Source organism: Vulpes lagopus, chromosome 1 (assembly GCF_018345385.1).
Source record: "Vulpes lagopus strain Blue_001 chromosome 1, ASM1834538v1, whole genome shotgun sequence".
Lineage (NCBI taxonomy): Eukaryota > Metazoa > Chordata > Mammalia > Carnivora > Canidae > Vulpes > Vulpes lagopus.
The window spans coordinates 166,116,640-166,135,884 of NC_054824.1; the positions used below are offsets into that span (position 1 = coordinate 166,116,640).

A 19,245-nucleotide genomic window follows, 5' to 3' on the forward strand; every position below is an offset into this window, starting at 1 on the left:
TGTCCTTAAAATTCAGCCTTCAGCATTTATTATAGGTCATGTTTAGTTGTAACAATTTCTCTCAGCTTTTGTTTATTGGGGAATGTCTTAATTTCTCCTTCAATCTTGAAGGACATTACTACTGGATATAAAATTGTTGTTTGATAGCTTTTTCCCCTCCTCTTATGACTGCCTCCTAGCTTCCATGGTTTCTAAGGAGAAATTGACTAATGATGTTAATTAGGACCACTCATAGGCAATGCACTCCTTCTCTTTCGCTGCTTTCAAGATTACCTCTTTATCTTTGGATTTGATACTTTGATTCTAATGTGAGTCTGAGTTTATTCTCCTTGAAGTTTGTTGAGACTCTTGGATTTGTGGATAATATATTTTATCAAATTTGGGAAGGTCTCACCTATTAATTTGAATAGTAGTTCATTTTTCTTCATTTAGTTCTCATTTTTCTTCATTCTTTTTTCTTATTGCTCTTTTGACCTACCTTCAAATCCACTAATTCTCTCTTTGTTATATTTTCTTTTATTCTTGAATTTGAGGTTAGTAGTTCTTTTGTTCTACCACTTTTAAAAATATTGTGCCACTTATCCTGGCTTCTTTATTTTTGGATGAGTAATCTCCCATTTGAATCATTGTTTGCCTATTGGTTCTGCATTATATTTCTCTAACTATGTTTAGGATCTTTTTTCTTTCTCTTTAATCTTCAGCAATTTGATGATAATGATGTGTCTTGATATGGATTTATCTTGTTTGGAGCTTGCACAGTTTTCTGAATATGTATATTTATATGTTACATGCATTTGGGGGAAATTCCTGACCACATTTCTTTAAGTATTTTTTTTTTTAGCTCTATACCTTTCCCCCTTTATAGAATGCCAATCACATTATTTCCCCACAAGTCCCTGCAGTCTGTTAATTTTGTGTGTTTTCATTCTATTTTTAGATTAGGTCATTTCCATTCATCTATCTTCAATATCAGTGATTCATTCTTTCATCATCTCCAATTTATTACTGAGCTCTTCCCAATGAGGGTTTTTTAAAATGTTATCTTTTTTATCTATATTTTTCAATTTATAATTCTTTTTAGGTTCTTTAAATTCCATGTCAAGGAGAATTTCACAATCTGAGTGATCTCAGAGTTAGCATCTGTTCATTTTCTTTTCTCTTTTGAGAAAAGAACCGTGATCCGATGAATAATTCCCAATTGTATCCTGGACCACTGGGGTATAATGTAATGAGAATAGGAGTTTTATGTAAACCTTCTATTTTATCAAGTCTCCACTGACACAACTCTTGCAGGTAAAGGAGCCAATGAATTATTAGTGCTGGGCAGGAGTAGAAGGCCTATCCCTTGTCTTTGCTGACACCTCCCTAGACGGGATTGACACCACCTTATTACCAAGCAAGGTGCATTTCCAACTATGCACTTGGCTTCCACTGATACCATGGGAGGAGAGGTACTTGTTGCTGCAACTGTGGATATAAGTATAGCATAAGCAGTCAGCCTTTGCTGACATCATGGGAAGGGCAAGGAGTACCTGCATTTGGTAAGGCAGGTTGGAAATCTAAGTTACCCATTTGGCTTTTGCTGATTTTTTTTTAAAAAAGATTTTTATTTCTTTATTCATGAGAGACACAGGGAGAGATTCGTAGAGACATAGGCAGGAGAAGAAGGTTCTCTGCAAGGAAGCCAATGTGGAACTAAATTCCAGATCCCGGGATCAAGCCCTGAGCTGAAGGCAGACACTCAACTGCTGAGCCACTCAGGTGTCCCTGGCCTTTGCTGATGGATAGGCATTCTGAAGTGTTTCTATCATGTTTTTTTTTTTTTTAAGGATATGTTAGGTATTATTTTTTTAAAAAAAGTGTTTGTCTTTGTAGGCTGTTTTTCTTGTATTTTGCTTAGAAAGAGAGCAGATTCTACTGGGGGCTTTTTTTGGTGTAAATTTCATGATTCTAGGTTGAAAGTTTCCTTCATCATAGGTCTGGGATGTGCAAGAAGCAAAGAGAAGCTCAAGCAATTCACAGCTCTGTTGCTCTGTTTCTATATCCCCAGCAAATTTGACTTCTCTGCATTGTCTGAGTTTCTTTATGTTTGTTTTATATAATATGTCAGACTTTTGTGTTATACTTAGCAGAAGGAATATGAATAAATGCTTCTATTCCATCTTTCTGAAATAGGAAGTTAATATACTCTTTTTACCTTCCATCAATCTGTTTCTTTAATTTTTGCAAGGAGTTGATTTTTAAAAACAATGAAAAAATTAAATTATTAGTGTCCCAAGAGACATTGTAGTAGGTTGTATAAGAGTACAGGAACTTTATATGATGGCTAACTATGCAATGCCCATCATCGGTCACTGTGAAAATCATTTTTATACTGGAATGTGGGAAAGCAGAAATATATATTTCTAGTGCATGAATGGAAGGGCCACAAAATATTGCAATTCTTACTTTATGTGATTAGAATTTCACCAATGAATTATTTCTTTCTTCAGAATCATACAAGTCTTGATATTACATCCTGTGCAGCTTCTCAGATATACATGATATTTTGTATGAAATCCTAATAATTTCATATAACAATATATTAAAAAAAGCAAGTTAAAATTTCTGTGAATGGTTGTATCATATATCAATCATATAATATCTATCTATTATCTATCTATCATCTATCTATCTATCTATCTATCTATCTATCTATCTATCTATCATCATCGTCTATCACCTATCTAATGGTTCTATCAAATATGGTTCTATCATAATACTTTAAAAAGGTGGCAGAGCTTGGGGCACCTGGGTGGCTCACTTGGTTAAGCATCTGCCTTTGGCTCAGATCATCATCCTGGGGTCCTGGGATCAAGCCCTTTAGCAGTGTTCCTGCTCAGTGGGGAGTCTGCTTCTCCCTCTCCCTCTCTCCACATCCTGCTCATGCTCTCTCTATCTCAAATAAAAAAAATAATATCTTTTTTTAAAAAGGTGGTACAGATGCAATGAAACGTCGGGACACCTGCACCCCGATGTTTCTATCAGCAATGGCCACAATAGCCAAACTGTGGAAGGAGCCTCGGTGTCCATCGAAAGATGAATGGATAAAGAAGATGTGGTTTATGTATACAATGGAATATTACTCAGCAATTAGAAACGACAAATACCCACCATTTGCTTCAACGTGGATGGAACTGGAGGGTATTATGCTGAGTGAAATAAGTCAATCGGAGAAGGACAAACAGTGTATGTTCTCATTCATTTGGGGAATATGAATAATAGTGAAAGGGAATATAAAGGAAGGGAAAAGAAATGTTGGGAAATATCAGGAAGGGAGACAGAACATAAAGACTCCTAACTCGGGGAAACGAACTAGGGGTGGTGGAAGGGGAGGAGGGCGGGTGTTGGAGGGGAATGGGTGACGGGCACTGAGGTGGACACTTGACGGGATGAGCACTGGGTGTTTTTCTGTATGTTGGTAAATTAAACACCAATAAAAGTTAATTTAAAAAAAAAAAAAAGGTGGTACACTTTGATTGCTTAGACAAGATCAGTTGTCAGGAATGGGTAGTATATAGAAATGAAACAGAGAGGAGAAAGCTAGCTTTATTTTAATTGTGCAAAACCAAATTGTAAAACTGAAAATTTTCAGTTATCATATATGGATTTTATCTTACGTCCACTGAGGATGTCTATTTGTAATCCTGACTGAAATGTGTTATTCAATTGGTATGAGGATCCTTCCTATTATGATGTTGTTTTTTCCACACCACCAAGCAATTATCTGACACCAGCAGAGTGTCCTACAGTTGAACTCAGTCCTAACACTATCTAGAAGATCTCACAGATAAAATACTCAGTCCTAAACAAGACCGCCCCACCCCTTTCAGAAGCCAATTGCAAGTTCAGTGTGTCACCTGTGCCTCAAAAATATAGTGGGTTTTCTGGTGGTGGATCTTGAAGATAGGCCACAGAGATTCTACTTTCCTTTTTCCCTCATGCCATTCTGTTTCAGCTTCCTTCATCTTTTGATATAATTCATCCAGTGTTGACTCCGTCAACCATCAACCATCTGGGGAAGCTTTCCAGCTTCTTTTGACTTTAGGCATTTTTCCCACAAGATAATTTGCAAAAATTGTCTGTTTCCCAAGACTTTAACAGAAAGACCTCTGTTCTCTTCAGTTACAGACTTCAGTTCTCTTCCAGCTCTACCATTTATGCTGTGACTTTGGGGAGGTCACATTCCCCTTCTGGTCCTCAGTCTTCTCTGAACCACTGTCACCATCAGCTGCCATTTCTCTCTTATGGAATATTTTAAAAATACAAATAAAATCATGGTGATTAAAATTAATTTTTTCAGATTGAACTAAGTAATGTAGTATATTTGTTTCATGAGGTATTTGGCCAGATTAAAAGAACAGTTGGAATCATGGACAATTCCCTATCTTAAGACACTCAGGGAAGCCTAGGTGGCGCAGTTGGTTAAGCAGCTGCCTAATCATCAGGTCATGATAGCAGGGCCTTGGATCCAGCCCTGTGTAGGTCTCTTTGCTCAGCAGGGAACCTGCTTCTTCCTATCCCTCTGCCTGCTGCTCCTTCTGCTTGTGCGTGCTCTCTCTGTTAAATAAATAAAATCTTTTTTTAAAAAAGCATTAAGACATTAAGTTATTTCCTGAGGAATAAATGTATTAAAGCTACCTTAAGTGCACCTGACAGCCCTATGAAATTCCATATTGAGACATGAAATAGGCAGCTGGGGTGTGATCATAGAATGTGATATAAATTTGGGCTTCTTTAGCATGTGGATTATATTTTAAGGTAATTTACTAGCTGAGTTTATTCCAGGGATTAGTGTATACAGAAAAAAAAAAAAGTCTGAGAATTTGGTCATCGAACCTTCTAGTATTTACAGTTCAGGAAATAAAGGGAGCCAACAAAGGTGATATTATATTAGCCGCTTGTAGTATTTCATATCAACTTTTGCCTGGCATATATATATTTTCCAATCGTTTACTTTGAGCTCACCTATGTTTTCACGTTTGAAGCGAGTTTCTTTTAGACGCCATACAGTTGGATCTTGTTTATATGTCATCCTGCCATTTTCAACTTTTATTTATTTTTAATTTATTTTATATTTTTAAAAAATTTTATTTATTTATTCATGAGAGACACACAGAGAAATACCCACCATTTGCTTCAACGTGGATGGAACTGGAGGGTATTATGCTGAGTGAAGTAAGTCAATCGGAGGACAAACATTATATGGTCTCATTCAGTCAGGGAATATAAAAAATAGTGAAAGGGAATAAAGGGGAAAGGAGAGAAAATGAGTGGGAAATATCAGTGAGGGTGACTGAACATGAGAGACTCCTAACTCTGGGAAATGAACAAGGGGTAGTGGAAAGGGAGGTGGGTAGGTGGATGGGGTGACTGGGTGACAGGCACTGATGGGGGCACTTGATGGGATGAGCACTGGGTGTTATGCTATATGTTGGCAAATCGAACTCCAATAAATAATATACAAAAAAAAAGACACACACACACACACACACACACACACACACAGAGGCATAGGCAGAGGGAGAAGCAGGCTCCCTGCAGGGAGCCCGATGTGGGACTTGATCACCAGCCGGGGGGTCACTGCGGGAGTTGAAGGCAGATGCTCAACCGCTGAGCCACCCAGATGTCCCCATTTTCAATTTTTTAACTGAAGTATATAAACCATTTACACTTAATTATTGATAGATTAGGGGCTGTGTCAGTCATTTTATTATTTGTTTTGTGTGTGTTTCTTCTGTTTCTCATTCCTGTTTTCTTGCCTTCCCGGTGGATTTTTGAAACATTTTAAAATCATTTTATTTGATATATCTATATTGTTTTTGAGTGTATCTCTTTGTATAGTTTTGTTAATGTTGCTGTATGTATGAAGATGCACATATATAGCTTATCACTCCCCTATAGGGGGGAGTGACATTTTACCACATCAAGTGAACTGTGGGAACTTTGATTCTGTTTAGGTCCACTGAGTCTCCCCACATTTTTAATATAAAGTTCTCAAGTATTTCCTCTACATACATTAGCATGTGATGTAGTTTTGCTCCAATATCAAATCATTTCAAATTATGTAATTTTGTACAAACATCAAAAATAATCTAACCTACTAAACAGGAAAAAGAGAGTCTGTTATATTACCCCTATTTTTATTTCATTTTTTTTGTCCTTCCCAAAGTATTAATTCTTCTGTTACCTTTTCCTTTCTATTTAGAGAATTCCTTGAGAAATTCTTTAAGGACAGATCTGCTGGAGCAAATTCTCTGTTTTTGTTTGTCTCAGAAAGTCTTCAGTTCTCCCTTAAATCCAACAGGGTAGTGTCATTGCATATAGAATTCAGGGTTGACAGTTCTTTCTGACTCCATGGTTACAAATGAGCATGCCACAGATATTTGAGTTCTTTCTCTTCCATTGGTTTGCATAATTTCTATCTAGTCTGATATTTTTTCCTTTTCTTAATAGTTTTCAGCAGTTTGATTATGATGCATGACTTTCTTTGGGTTTAACCTGCTTGGAGATTTCCCAGCTTTTTTAGTATATGCATTTATGTTTTATGACCAGTTTGGGAAATTTTTGGCCATTATTTTTTGAAATATTTTTTTCATCTCTAATCCTTTCCTCTTTCTTTTCTTGAGTGTCTCCTTTTTGTTATCTTCCCACAGGTCCCTGAAGCTCTGTCCATTTTTTTGTTTGCTTGTTTTCAGTCGAGTCTGAAAGTGAGTGATTTATATTGCTCTATATTCAAGTTTATGTATCCTTCTGGCATCTGCAATCTATTACTAAGCCTATCCAGTGGGTTAAAAAAAATCTGTTATATTTTTCGTTTCTATAATTCCCATTGAATTTTAAAAAAAACATTGTCAAATAATTCCAATATCTATGCCATCTTAGTGTGGCCTTCTGTTGATTTTCTCTCTCCTTTGAGATTTTCCTGGTTCCTGCTAGGATGAATGATTTTTGATTATATGCTGATGTTTTGAGTACTATGTTTTAAAATTCTGCATTTTATTGAAATATTTTATTTGTTAGGCTTTTATTACTACCATGCAGGGTACAAGCCCAGGCTTCCCAGTTGGCCTCTACTGATTCACAGGAAGGGGGAACAGGGTCTTGTTCCCTATGAGTGTGGGTAGAGCCTAGGTTCCTCACCTGGCCTCTGTTGATCAACGTGGAAAAAGGTGTGGTTTTAGGTTTCTTTTGTGGGGTCTCTCTGGAGTAATTCAGGTATTGTAAGAAATGTCTCTGTCTTGCTAGGCCTGGGAAATCTCTTTTCATATTGGTGTTTACAATACATTCAGGATTTTTAGTTATATTTAGCAGAAGGAATAAGCAGAAATGTTTCTACCTCATCTTGTCCAAGACAGAAAGCTATCTATTCCCTTTCACATTATACAAATTTGTAATTCTTTGAATTTTATTAAGGGGGAGGATATTTATTTTGTAATAAAAATGCAAATCAAGGGGATCCCTGGGTGGCGCAGCAGTTTAGCGCCTGCCTTTGGCCCAGGGCGCGATCCTGGAGACCCGGGATCGAATCCCACGTTGGGCTCCCGGTGTATGGAGCCTGCTTCTCCCTCTGCCTATGTCTCTGCCTCTCTCTCTCTCTCTCTCTCTCTCACTGTGTGCCTATCATAAATAAATAAAATTAAATTAAAAAATGAAAATCAATAAAAAATGACTAGAGATCCAATAGATACTACAATATGTTATGTAAAAAAAAAAAAAAAACAAGGAGGGGATCCCTGGGTGGAGCAGCAGTTTGGCGCCTGCCTTTGGCCCAGGGCCCGATCCTGGAGACCCGGGATCAAATCCCACATCGGGTTCCCGGTGCATGGAGCCTGCTTCTCCCTCTGCCTATGTCTCTGCCTCTCTCTCTCTGTATGACTATCATAAATAAAAAACAAAAAACAAAAAGACAAGGAAATTTCTAGGCTTTTGTTTTTGAGGTCTGCATTTTAATTTAATTTAATTTTGTTTAGTTTTTATTGAAGTTCAATATGCCAACATATAGTATAACACCTAGTGCTCATCCCATCAAGTGCCCTCCTCAGTGCCTGTCACCAAGTTACCCCAACCCCCCTCCCATGTCCCCTTTCAGAACCCTTTGTTCATTTCCCGGAGTTAGGAGTCTCTCATGGTTTGTCTCCCTCTCTAATTTTTCCCACTCAGTTCCCCTCCTTTCCCTTATAATCCCTTTCACTATTTCTTATATTCTCTGTATGAGTAAAACTATATGATGATTGTCCTTCTCCAATTGACTTACTTTACTCAGAATGATACACTCCAGTTCCATCCACATTGAAGCAAATGGTGGATATTCGTCCTTTCTATGGCTGAGTAATATTCCATTGTATACCACTTCTTCTTTATCTCTTCATCTGTTGAAGGACATCATGGCTCCTATCACAGTTTGGCTATCCTGGACATTGCTGCTATAAACATTGGGGTGCAGGTGTCCCGGCATTTCACTGGATCTGTATCGTTTGGGTAAATTCCCAGCAGTGCAATTGTGCTGGGTTGTAGGGTAGCTCTTTATTTAACTCTTTAAGGAACCTCCACACTCTGGAGGTTTTCAGAGTGGCTGTACAAGTTCACATTCCCACCAACAGTGCAAGAGGGTTCCCTCCATATCCTCTCCAACATTTGTTGTTTTCTGTCTTGTTAATTTTCCCCATTCTCACTTGTGTGAGGTCTATCTCAATTGTGGTTTTGATTTGTATTTCCCTGATGGCAAGTGATGCGGAGCATTTTCTCATGTGCTTGTTGGCCATGTCTATGTCTTCTTTGTTGAAATTTCTGTTCATGTCTTTTGCCCATTTCATGATTGGATTGTTTGTTTCTTTGCTGTTGGGTTTAATAAGTTCTTTATAGATCTTGGATACTAGCCCTTTATCTGATATGTCATTTGCAAATACCTTCTCCCATTCTGTAGGTTGTCCTTTAGTTTTGTTGACTGTTTCTTTTGCTGTGCAGAGCCTTTTATCCTGATTAAGCCCCAGTAGTTCATTTTTGCTTTTGTTTTCCTTGCCTTCATAGATGTATCTTGCAAGAATTTCCTGTGGCCAAGTTCAAAATGGGTGCTGCCTGTGTTCTCCTCTAGGATTTTGATGGATTCTTGTCTCACATTTAGATCTTTCATCCATTTTGAGTTTATCGTTGTGTATGGTGTAAGAGAATGGTCTAGTTTCATTCTTCTGCACGTGGCTGTCCAATTTTCCCAGCACCATTTATTGAAGAGACTGTCCTTTTCCCAGTGGATAGTCTTTCCTGCTTTGTCAAATATTAGTCAGCCATAGAGTTGAGGGCCCATTTCTGGGTTCTCTATTCTGTTCCATTGGTCTATGTGCCTGTTTTTGTGCCAGTACCATATTGTCTTGATGATCACAGCTTTGTAATACAGCTTGAAATCACAGCTGTAATACAGCACTGTGATGCCCCCGGCATCGGTTTTCTTTTTCAACACTCCCCTGGCTATTTGGGGTCTTTTATGATTCCATACAAATTTTAAGATTATTTGTTCAAACTCTGTGAAGAAAGTGCATGGTATTTTGATAGTGATTACACTGAACATGTAAATTGCCCTGGGTAGCATACACATTGTCACAATATTAATTCTTCCAACCCATGAACATGGAATGTTTTTCTGTATCTTTCTGTCTTCCTCAATTTCTTACAGAAGTGTTCTGTAGTTTTTAAGGTATAGATCCTTTACCTCTTTGGTTAGGTTTATTCCTAGGTATCTTATGCTGTTGGGTACAATTGTGAATGGGATTGACTCCTTAATTTCTCTTTCTTCAGTCTCATTGTTAGTGTATAGAAATGTCACTGATTTCTGGGCATTGATTTTATATCCTGCCACATTGTTGAATGCTGTATGAGCTCTAGCAGTCTTGGAGTGGAGTCTTTTGGGTTTTCTATGTACAGTATCATGTCGTCTGCAAAGAGGGAGAGTTTGGCTTCTTCTTTGCCAATTTGAATGCCTTTTATTTCTTTTTGTTGTCTGATTGCTAAGGCTAGAACTTCTAGTAGTATGTTGAATAACAGTGGTAAGAATGGACATCCTTGTCCTGTTCCTGATCTTTGGGGAAAGTCTCTCAGTTTTTCCCCGTTGAGAATGATATTCACTGTGGGATTTTCATATATATCTTTTAAGATACTGAGGAATGTTCCCTCTAGCCCTACAATTTGAAGAGTTTTGATCAGGAGTGGATGCTGTATTTTGTCCAATGCTTTCTCTGCATCTGTTGAGAGGATCATATGGTTCTTGTTTTTTGTCTTGTTGATGTGATCTATCACATTGATTGTTTTACATGTGTTGAACCACTCTGGCATCCTGGGGATAAATCCCACTTGGTCATGGGGAATAATCTTCTTAATGTACTGTTAGATCCTATTGGCTAGTATCTTGTTGAGAATTTTTGCATCTGAATTCATCAGGGATATTGGTCTATAATTCTTTTTGGTGCTGTCTAAGCTTTCAATCTGTTCAGCATTTATTCTCTAAGTAAAGCACTTTTTAATATCAAAATAATGTAAAGCAGATGTATTTGTTGATGCGTTATGTATGCTTTCACATGGGGTGAAAGGAAGGGCTTAAAAATGTAACTCTCATTTTAGTGATTAAAGTTTCTTCAGGGAATCCTTTATGTCAGCAGAAATCACAAGTCTTGATACTAAATACTCTGCTATATTTTTATTGCTTTATTTTAAACTGTGTTTTTCTTTGATCTTTTCATGAATCAAATAATGTTTTTTTAGACCCTAACAGAAAATGTGGGCCCCCTCTGCTGATTGCCAATGGAGACATTACCTCATTCCCATTATCAGTATATGCTCCAGGATCATCAGTCGAGTGCCAATGCCAGGCCTTGTATGTACTTTGGGGAAACAGAAATATAATATGCAGTAATGGACAGTGGTCAGAACCACTGAAATGCTTAGGTAAATATTTTAATATTCTCATAGATCTTGGGAAGATCAGTATAATGAATATGATGTTTTGCTATGTATAGAATTTTCATGGATTAACAAACAACTGTTCTGTTGAATACTTGACTTCCAAATATTAATATATGAGGAAATAAAGTTGGAAAAATCCTTGTTTAAGCTATAACAGCAACAAAAGATCCTTTAATAGAAGCTCTTCATATGATAGCTGATTATAATATTTAACAATTACACATTAAGCACAGTACCTTATTTTTACATCCTTTTTTGTTTAAAATGATTTAAATCTACGTGGATTTTCAGTGAGTTGGTTTGGAAAAGGTTTTGAGAATGAGGTGCTAGCCCAGTATAGAATATTTTACTTTAAAGTCTGAAATTCTGTGGAAAATATTTGTATGCTATTTAATGTTTTATGTTCATTTTTGTACTTTCAGAGGGATGTGTGATATCAGAAGAAATCATGGAAAAACATAACATACATTTACGATGGATCCATGAGAAAAAATTTTATTCTAAAACCGGGGATACTATTGAATTTATATGTAAACATGGATATTGTAGAAAGACACCATCGCATACATTTCGAGTAACCTCTCAGGAAGGGGAACTGACATATCCCATTAGTATATGATGCAATGGTTAAAATGCAGTCCTAAAATTAAAATATGTACATTCATTCCAAAGTTTTCATTATGAATCCAATTCTTCTCAGTTATTTTTTCAACTTTTTAATTCATTTTATTCATAAGTCAGAATTTATGTTAAATATTATTTGGATGATATAATCTGAGAGACAAATGAATCACTCCGGAAAAGCACCACATTAAAACTTGGTGAACCAAAATGCTATGTGTACTATTTATAAAATATCTGTGGCAGGAAATTAGTTGTGATCACTTCAGTCCCTGCTTCTATTTATCCTTCTCCTAACTTTCTCAAAGGTTTCTCCATAACACCTGAGGCTTCCTGAGGCTCTTCATTTCAGAGGAGATGGGGAAAAAATGCTTGCCTCCATCTTCAAAATCATATCACTTCACAAACTCATAGAGACCTGTGTCATACCTATGTTGGTTATAAGATGTAAGAAGTTATCATTTACTTTTGCTTATCTATCTATCTATCTATCTATCTATCTATCTATCATCTATCTATCATCTATCTATAAAAAAATGATAACGTGCATGATCTCCTATGTCTCTCTAGCAAACTTAATAATTCAAACAAATCATAAAGAGGAATTCAAATGCAATTAGGTGTATAGCCATTATGACATTAAAAATTATTTCAGAAGTCCAATATCAAGTATAGACACACACACACATTATGCTTTGAACACTGAATGCTTATAGTAAAAAGGCTTATTGTATTGTAAAAGTACAATAATTTTATAGTGACTATAACTGAATTCAGAGATAATAGAGAGGAGAGTGGCTGTTTAATTCCTTTATTCTTACCTGTGTCCTCTAATTTTTCTATATTTAGTATATATTACCTTTGAACCATCAGATATGTCATTTAAAAATTAAGATATTGAGAACTATGAAGACTTCTTTGGTGTTTATATTCAGATCTAAAAACAGTTTCATGATTTTGCTGGTATAGAGGGCTTTGGAAACATTCAACCACAAGAGTCTGAAATATGATTTTTATGTTCATACATTTCAAACAACATAATTAGAATCAGTTGGCTATAAACACTTTATTTTTTCAAGATTTTATTTATTTATTCATGAGACACAGAGAGAGGTAGAGACAGGCAGAGGGAGAAGCAGGCTCCATGCGAGGAGCCCGATGCGGAACTTGATCCGGGGACCCCAGGAACATGCCCTGAGCTGAAGGCAGATGTTCAACTACTGAGCCACCTAGGCATCCCGGCTATAAACCCTTTAAATTTCTATAAGAACACAACAACTTTAAGATGAAAATAAAGGTATACATAATTAAGATAAAAATATTTTAAGGTGATATCTTGTAAGTTTGCATTGTATCAAATCAAGTGGCATTCTTAGAATGAGAAACATGGCTATCACCAATGGAGTCAATTTATCTAAGTGTGAATCACTGGTGAAATCCAGGAGTCTCACATATAAAGGAACCCTATTAAATTGGCAAGTTGTCTTTGCTGTTAATGTTAACACATCTGTACATACTATTCTCCAAAGCCTTTCACCTAATGTTTGTGGAATCTATTTATGATACTTGTGTATAATCAATTATTTCATCGTTGGCTGCAAAATAGTGATTTTTAAGACCAATCATATCTTTTATTTGCACTTATTGTCATTCTTGTGTAAAAAAGAGAATTTATCAACTCTGCTTAAATTAAAATTTCACCTGAAAAGATTTGGTAAATCTTTAGTTTTTTTTCCCTTTATTTCCAATTTTTGGAGTAAGGACCTGATGTTAACAGTGACCCTCTGTGATTGCTTTAAAGATCTTTTAAACATGGTATCAATCTGGATTTGTGAATTTTTATTTACTCAACTTGTCACAATCAATTATAGTCATTATTCTTTGAAGTTCCAATTATCCAAAATTTGGCTAGTGAGTGTCTTGTTACTGGCACCTGATTGCTTTGTTATATCCCCATCAGTCTTTGGGTATTTCTCCTCCTTTTAGCACAGCATGACAGTCTAGGCTCACTGTATACTTCCCTTGCCCAACACCCAAATCATACATCTTCCCAAGAAGTTCTGATTCTTTTTATTGGACAACGGTGCTTAGAATCCAAGTTGTACTATTCATGATGGATGGAAGTGTTCAATACTGTTGAAGCGTCTTTATTTCCAGAGTCTTTTGGTTGTCAGAAATTTGAAAAAGAAATAAAATTTAAATTTAATTAGTACCTATTGGATTTTCCAATTCAAGTTTAATAGTATAGGATGAAAAAAAGTTTTAACACATTTTCCCCTTTTTTACTTATATATTCTCATATTTCAATATCCATGAAAACAATATTGCAAGTGTCATGCAAACATTACTATCACCAGTTAAGCTATCAGATGAAGGTTAAAATGTCTTCTGTTTATTTTGTCCCAGGATACTTGACTCAAGTGTAAGTACTTTCTTAAAAGTAACTTGAAGGGATCCCTTGGTGGCTCAGCGGTTTGGAGCCTGCCTTCAGCTCAGGGCGTGATCCTGGGGATGGGGGTTCGAGTCCCACATCAGGCTTCATGCATGGAGCCTGCTTCTCCTCTGTCTGTGTCTCTGCCTCTCTCTCTCTCTCTATCTGTGTCTCTCATGAATGAATAAATAAAACCTTAAAAAAAAGTAACTTGAAAGGATTCTTATCTCTGACTGGCTCTCTTATCAAATTAAGAGTTTCACATTTATTTGCATTAGTATTAGGCAGAGGGAGAAGCAGGGTCCCTGTGGGGAGCCTGATGCCAGACTCCATCCCAGGACCCTGGGATCACAACCTGAGCCAAAGGCAGATGTTCAACCACTGAACCACCCAAGCGTCCCTCAATAATTATTTTTAGAACCCCCACATTCTTCTAGATTTTTATCTAGTTATTAAGGAGGAAATTGATGTTTCTACTTCTGATTGTAGATTTGTCTGTTTTTAGTTCGGTCAGATTCATTTCATCAATTTTTAGGCTGTTATTTACTTAACAGATTTCAAATTATATTTCAGTAATAATTTAATTTTAATTTGCCTGAAGGCAGAGCTGGAGTGTTTCAATTGCTTTGCCAGATAGAGGCTGCCCTGGCAGGACAGGATATCCTCCCTTAGTAGAAACCTGGAGGCTCTGGTTCCAACAGCAGCCTGGGACCCAATCAAGCAGCAAGTCAACATGGGGGCTAGGTGTCAGGTTTTAAGAGCAGATTGTTGGAATCCGTGGCATGAGACTCATTCCAAATCCTATCTGCACTAAGGCACATATTCACCTGAGGGTAAAGCTGGAGGAGTCTGGGCTGCCTTTCAGTGCAGGACCAGGAGGACTGGCCAAGGTATCCTCCAATAATCGACACCTGGGTGCCTCCATTTCTGGAGAAGTCTGGACCCCATCAGGCAGCAAGTCCAAATGGGTCCTGACAGTCACCAGTTTAAAACTTTAGCCTCAGAGAGATTTTCAGGTGTTGACTCTCTCTACCCTAGTGGGTAAGCAGGTGGTTGGAAAGAACCTAAGTTCCACAGACCCGAAGGACCCCCTCAGCCAAAGACTGGCCAACAAGTTGTGGGCGGTGCATTCATGGGAGGCCCAGGTCAGGTTATCAATGGCTTAGAACAGGTTAATATCAACTGAGGCCAGGTGGCAGGGGGCCCACTGCGGGTACCAAGCCTCTGCCTATTTCCAAACCCCAACCTATGCAAATGCCCATATTCCCCCTGAAGGCAGACCTGGAAGACTCCGGATTGCCTTCTGTAGCTGGGTCCTGCAGGCTGGCTGAGGTATACTCCAATAAGAAACACGTGGGTAACTTGATGGCTGCCAACAGCCCGGGATCCCAGCAAATAGTAAGTAAATATGGGGACTGATTATCACCCATTTCAGTGGTTCCCTCAGAGCGACTTTGAGGGGAGAGTGGCTTCCTCCACCTTTGAGGCAATACATTTGGTTGGAGATGGGCCTTAGCTCCACAGGCTTCCAGGAGCTTTGTTTTGTTTAGGGAGACATATCATTTTCAGGGACTGAATTTGTCTTTTTAAATATTTAAGATTTTTTAATTCTTAAGTAATCTCTACACCTAACATGGGGCTCAAACCTATAGCCCCAAGGTCAAGACTTGCATGCTCCACTGACTGAGCCAGCCAGGCACCCTGTGACTTGTCTTTGCCAACAATGTCCTTGTGTTGGTTCACCGTGTGAATTTTGTAAGCCTACAGCATACAGAACAGTTTCTTCCAATTAGTCATTAAAGAATGACATACTCCAAAACAATGTTCGATTAATCACACTATTGTTCCAGGCAAGGGGAGATGAAAGGAATGAGTCTAAGTTTGGCTTGTATGTAGGTTTATATAAGTTGGCCCTGTGATCGGGGCTAAGCCCAGAGCTGATGTCCTGCTGTCAGTGCAAGAGCGCCAGTCTCCTGCTAGAGCACGTTGCTAAGGTGTGACAGTGCTGGTGTTGACAGACAGGATGATCCTCTTCACCAGGTGACTGCACAGCTCTTGCCACTGCAATCCAGGGAGTTGCCTTTACCAGGCGGGAGCTAATTGGCCTATGGCCTTCAGAGAGCTATTTTAGATCAGAGAAGTGTGGCCTTGTGCAGACCCAGCACTCTCTCCTCATCCCCAGAAACTCTTACCTGCAGGCAGAGTGGGAGGGAGAGGGAGAAGCAGGCTCCCGGCTGAACAGGAAGCCCAATGCTGGACTCGACCCCAGGATCCCTGGACCATGACCTGAGCCAAAGGCAGATACTTAACTGACTGAGCCACCCAGGAGTCCTTTCACAGGTTTTTATTAACAGACCCCCAGCAGGACCCCTCATGAGCTGAGTTCTTATGGTGAGAACAGAGAAATGACATTTTTTTTTAAATTAATTTTTATTGGTGTTCAATTTACCAACATACAGAAAAACACCCAGTGCTCATCCCGTCAAGTGTCCGCCTCAGTGCCCGTCACCCATTCCCCTCCAACACCCGCCCTCCTCCCCTTCCACCACCCCTAGTTCGTTTCCCCGAGTTAGGAGTCTTTATGTTCTGTCTCCCTTCCTGATATTTCCCAACATTTCTTTTCCCTTCCTTTATATCCCCTTTCACTATTATTTATATTCCCCAAATGAATGAGAACATACACTGTTTGTCCTTCTCTGATTGACTTATTTCACTCAGCATAATACCCTCCAGTTCCATCCACGTTGAAGCAAGACATGACATTTCTGAGACAACTTCCTTCGTTCTTGTAACAAAACAACTTTAACTATAACCATTCTTATATTAAGACAACTTTAACTCATATTAAGCCAATACGTGATATCCACTCAGTGATTTCAGAACTTTCCCACATTAATTAAAACTAAGGGCTTAATGCCCAGTACAAATCTAAGTGCACAAAGCTACCATTCCACCTTGTGATTCTACATCACTTATATCTTAATCACACTCATTCATCTTTTGAAGTATTTTTGTTTGACATACATTCTAGGTTAATGACCAGTTTCAGTAACCATATTCCTAATATTATCAATATAAACATAACTTTCTGCCACGGTACCATATCCAATTGCCAAATGACTAAAAAAAAACTTTCTTAAACCACTCAGCCTAACTTCCTTGACAAATATATTTCCAAGTAGAGATCATTTTTATAAAGCTCCAGGAGGCACAAGCTTGCATAGCACTATCAATTGCCATAACATCAGAGTTCAAGCCTGTCATTGTTTTAGGGTTGCACGTTTTTATTCTTTTCAATTCCTGCAAAGTTATTTTGACACTTACAGTCTCATCTTCCAAATGTGCCATTACTTGTATTTTCTAATGTATGATTTGCATTTACTAGATTACTTTTAAGAGGTTCAGTGTGGAATATTTCCCTGTATGATTTGCATTTACTATATTACTTTTAGGAGGTTCAGTGTGGAATATTTCCCTGATTTTATTTTTATTATTATTATTTTTTTAATAAATTAATTTTTTATTGGTGTTCAATTTACTAACATACAGAATGACACCCAGTGCTCATCCTGTCAAGTGTCCCCCTCAGTGCCCGTCACCCATTCACCCCCACCCCCGCCCTCCTCCCCTTCCACCACCCCTAGTTCATTTCCCAGAGTTAGGAGTCTTTATGTTCTGTCTCCCTTTCTGATATTTAAAAGATTTTATTTATTTATTCATGAGAATACACAGAGAGAGAGAGAAAGGCAGGGACACAGGCAGAGGAAGAAGCAGGCTCCATGCAGGGAGCCCGACGTGGGACTCAATCCTGGGTCTCCAGGATCACGACCTGGGCCAAAGGCAGGTGCTTAAACCCCTGAGCCACCCGGGCTGCCCTTTTTTCCTATTTTTATATTTATGACCTGTTCTTGTTTGACACATCTTGTCATATTTTATGTTCCTTAATTTCCCCTTGACTCCAGGAAGTTAGGATGAGGTTTGGCTTAGAGCATACTATCCTGGTCCAATTTCCTATGTTACATACAACTGGTTGAGAAAGTATCAAAGCCATAGACATAGCCATATACCATCGATATAGTCAAAGTCTAGTAGTAATAAAGGTATTTTGGTTTCATTCCAACAGATATCCATAGAACCTATTTTCCTTCTATCATCAGGGCGCTTTCCATGTTTCATAGGCTCCACTCTCCCTGTTGATACTGGGGAATCATAAAAGTGTGGTAACTCGATGTCACCTTCCCTTTTTTAAGTGCCAGTGGTCTAATTTCACAGTTGCCCAGGAATTAGAGGCATTAGGATGTGGCATCTATTTATTTCTGGTTGGGTTATCTGTTATCTCCAACTAGTAGTCTATAAGATTATAGCTGCTTTAAGTGTATTCCACATATCAACCAATCTGTGTATGTATTAATTTATTTTCTTATTTTAATTCCAATATAGTTAGTATACAGTGTTATATTAGTTTCAGGTGTACAATTTAGTGATTCAAAATTTCTTTTGAATTTTCCTTGTGAATTTGTGTATCTGGTTACTAAATTCGGTTACTTCAGCATTGTGCTTTTGATGTGCAGAGACATGTGTGATGAATAGGGAGATGTCAGCCAGTGCTATACTGCCATATGTCCTTACCCTATGTTCTTATTTCCCATTTTCTAGTCATTTCCCCAACACGTTCTTGACAAGGAACTGTTCCATTAGCTACTGCCCATCAATCTGAGAAAAGATATACCTCATTCTGAGTTTCATTAACAGATTATTCAATCATGTATTTTGACTATTTGCTGAGCATATTGTGCTGACTTTCCTGAGCCCGATTCTGTCAGGGTTAGACCATCATTAGTCCTCAAGGCCATGGACTACCATCATAATTCAGATAGTGTCATGGAGGTGATCTATTTATAAACCATGTATTGTTGAGTTCCATGGGCCAGGATGCTCCTGATTGCCCAACAGCTTGAGTTTGGATGGGCTCACCCCTTGAAAATTCTGGCACCATCATTGACTTTACTGAAATTTCCTTAGTTCATGCTGAGGGTTGACCTTCCAACCATACATCCTGCTCATAAATATACCATTTATACATTTAAAGTTTATGGTTAGGAGTAGGTACCCTGTTTGTCAGGGGTTTGCTTTACTCATCCCAGGATAGGTTGTTGAAATTGAAGTTAACTGGTGTATTTTTTGTTAGTGGCTCTGTATTT

At 38.0% G+C, this 19,245-nt stretch overlaps 1 protein-coding gene across 1 annotated transcript; it reads left to right on the forward strand.

The window, feature by feature from the left end:
• Positions 1-1,415: 1,415 nt before the first annotated feature.
• On the forward strand, positions 1,416-11,611 carry LOC121487788 (complement factor H-related protein 2-like). The gene is made up of 3 exons (XM_041749802.1): positions 1,416-1,479; positions 10,792-10,974; positions 11,415-11,611. The coding sequence occupies exons 1-3, from the start codon at positions 1,416-1,418 to the stop codon at positions 11,609-11,611; spliced, it is 444 nt and encodes a 147-aa protein (XP_041605736.1).
• Positions 11,612-19,245: the final 7,634 nt, after the last annotated feature.

Coding starts and splice junctions, on each gene's coding strand:
- LOC121487788 (XM_041749802.1), top strand. CDS start 1,416: ATGCACTTGGCTTCCACTGATACCATGGGAGGAGAGGTACTTGTTGCT. Junction 1,480..10,791: donor TGCTGCAACTGTGGATATAA/GTATAGCATAAG, acceptor ATGTTTTTTTAG/ACCCTAACAGAAAATGTGGG. Junction 10,975..11,414: donor AGAACCACTGAAATGCTTAG/GTAAATATTTTA, acceptor TTGTACTTTCAG/AGGGATGTGTGATATCAGAA.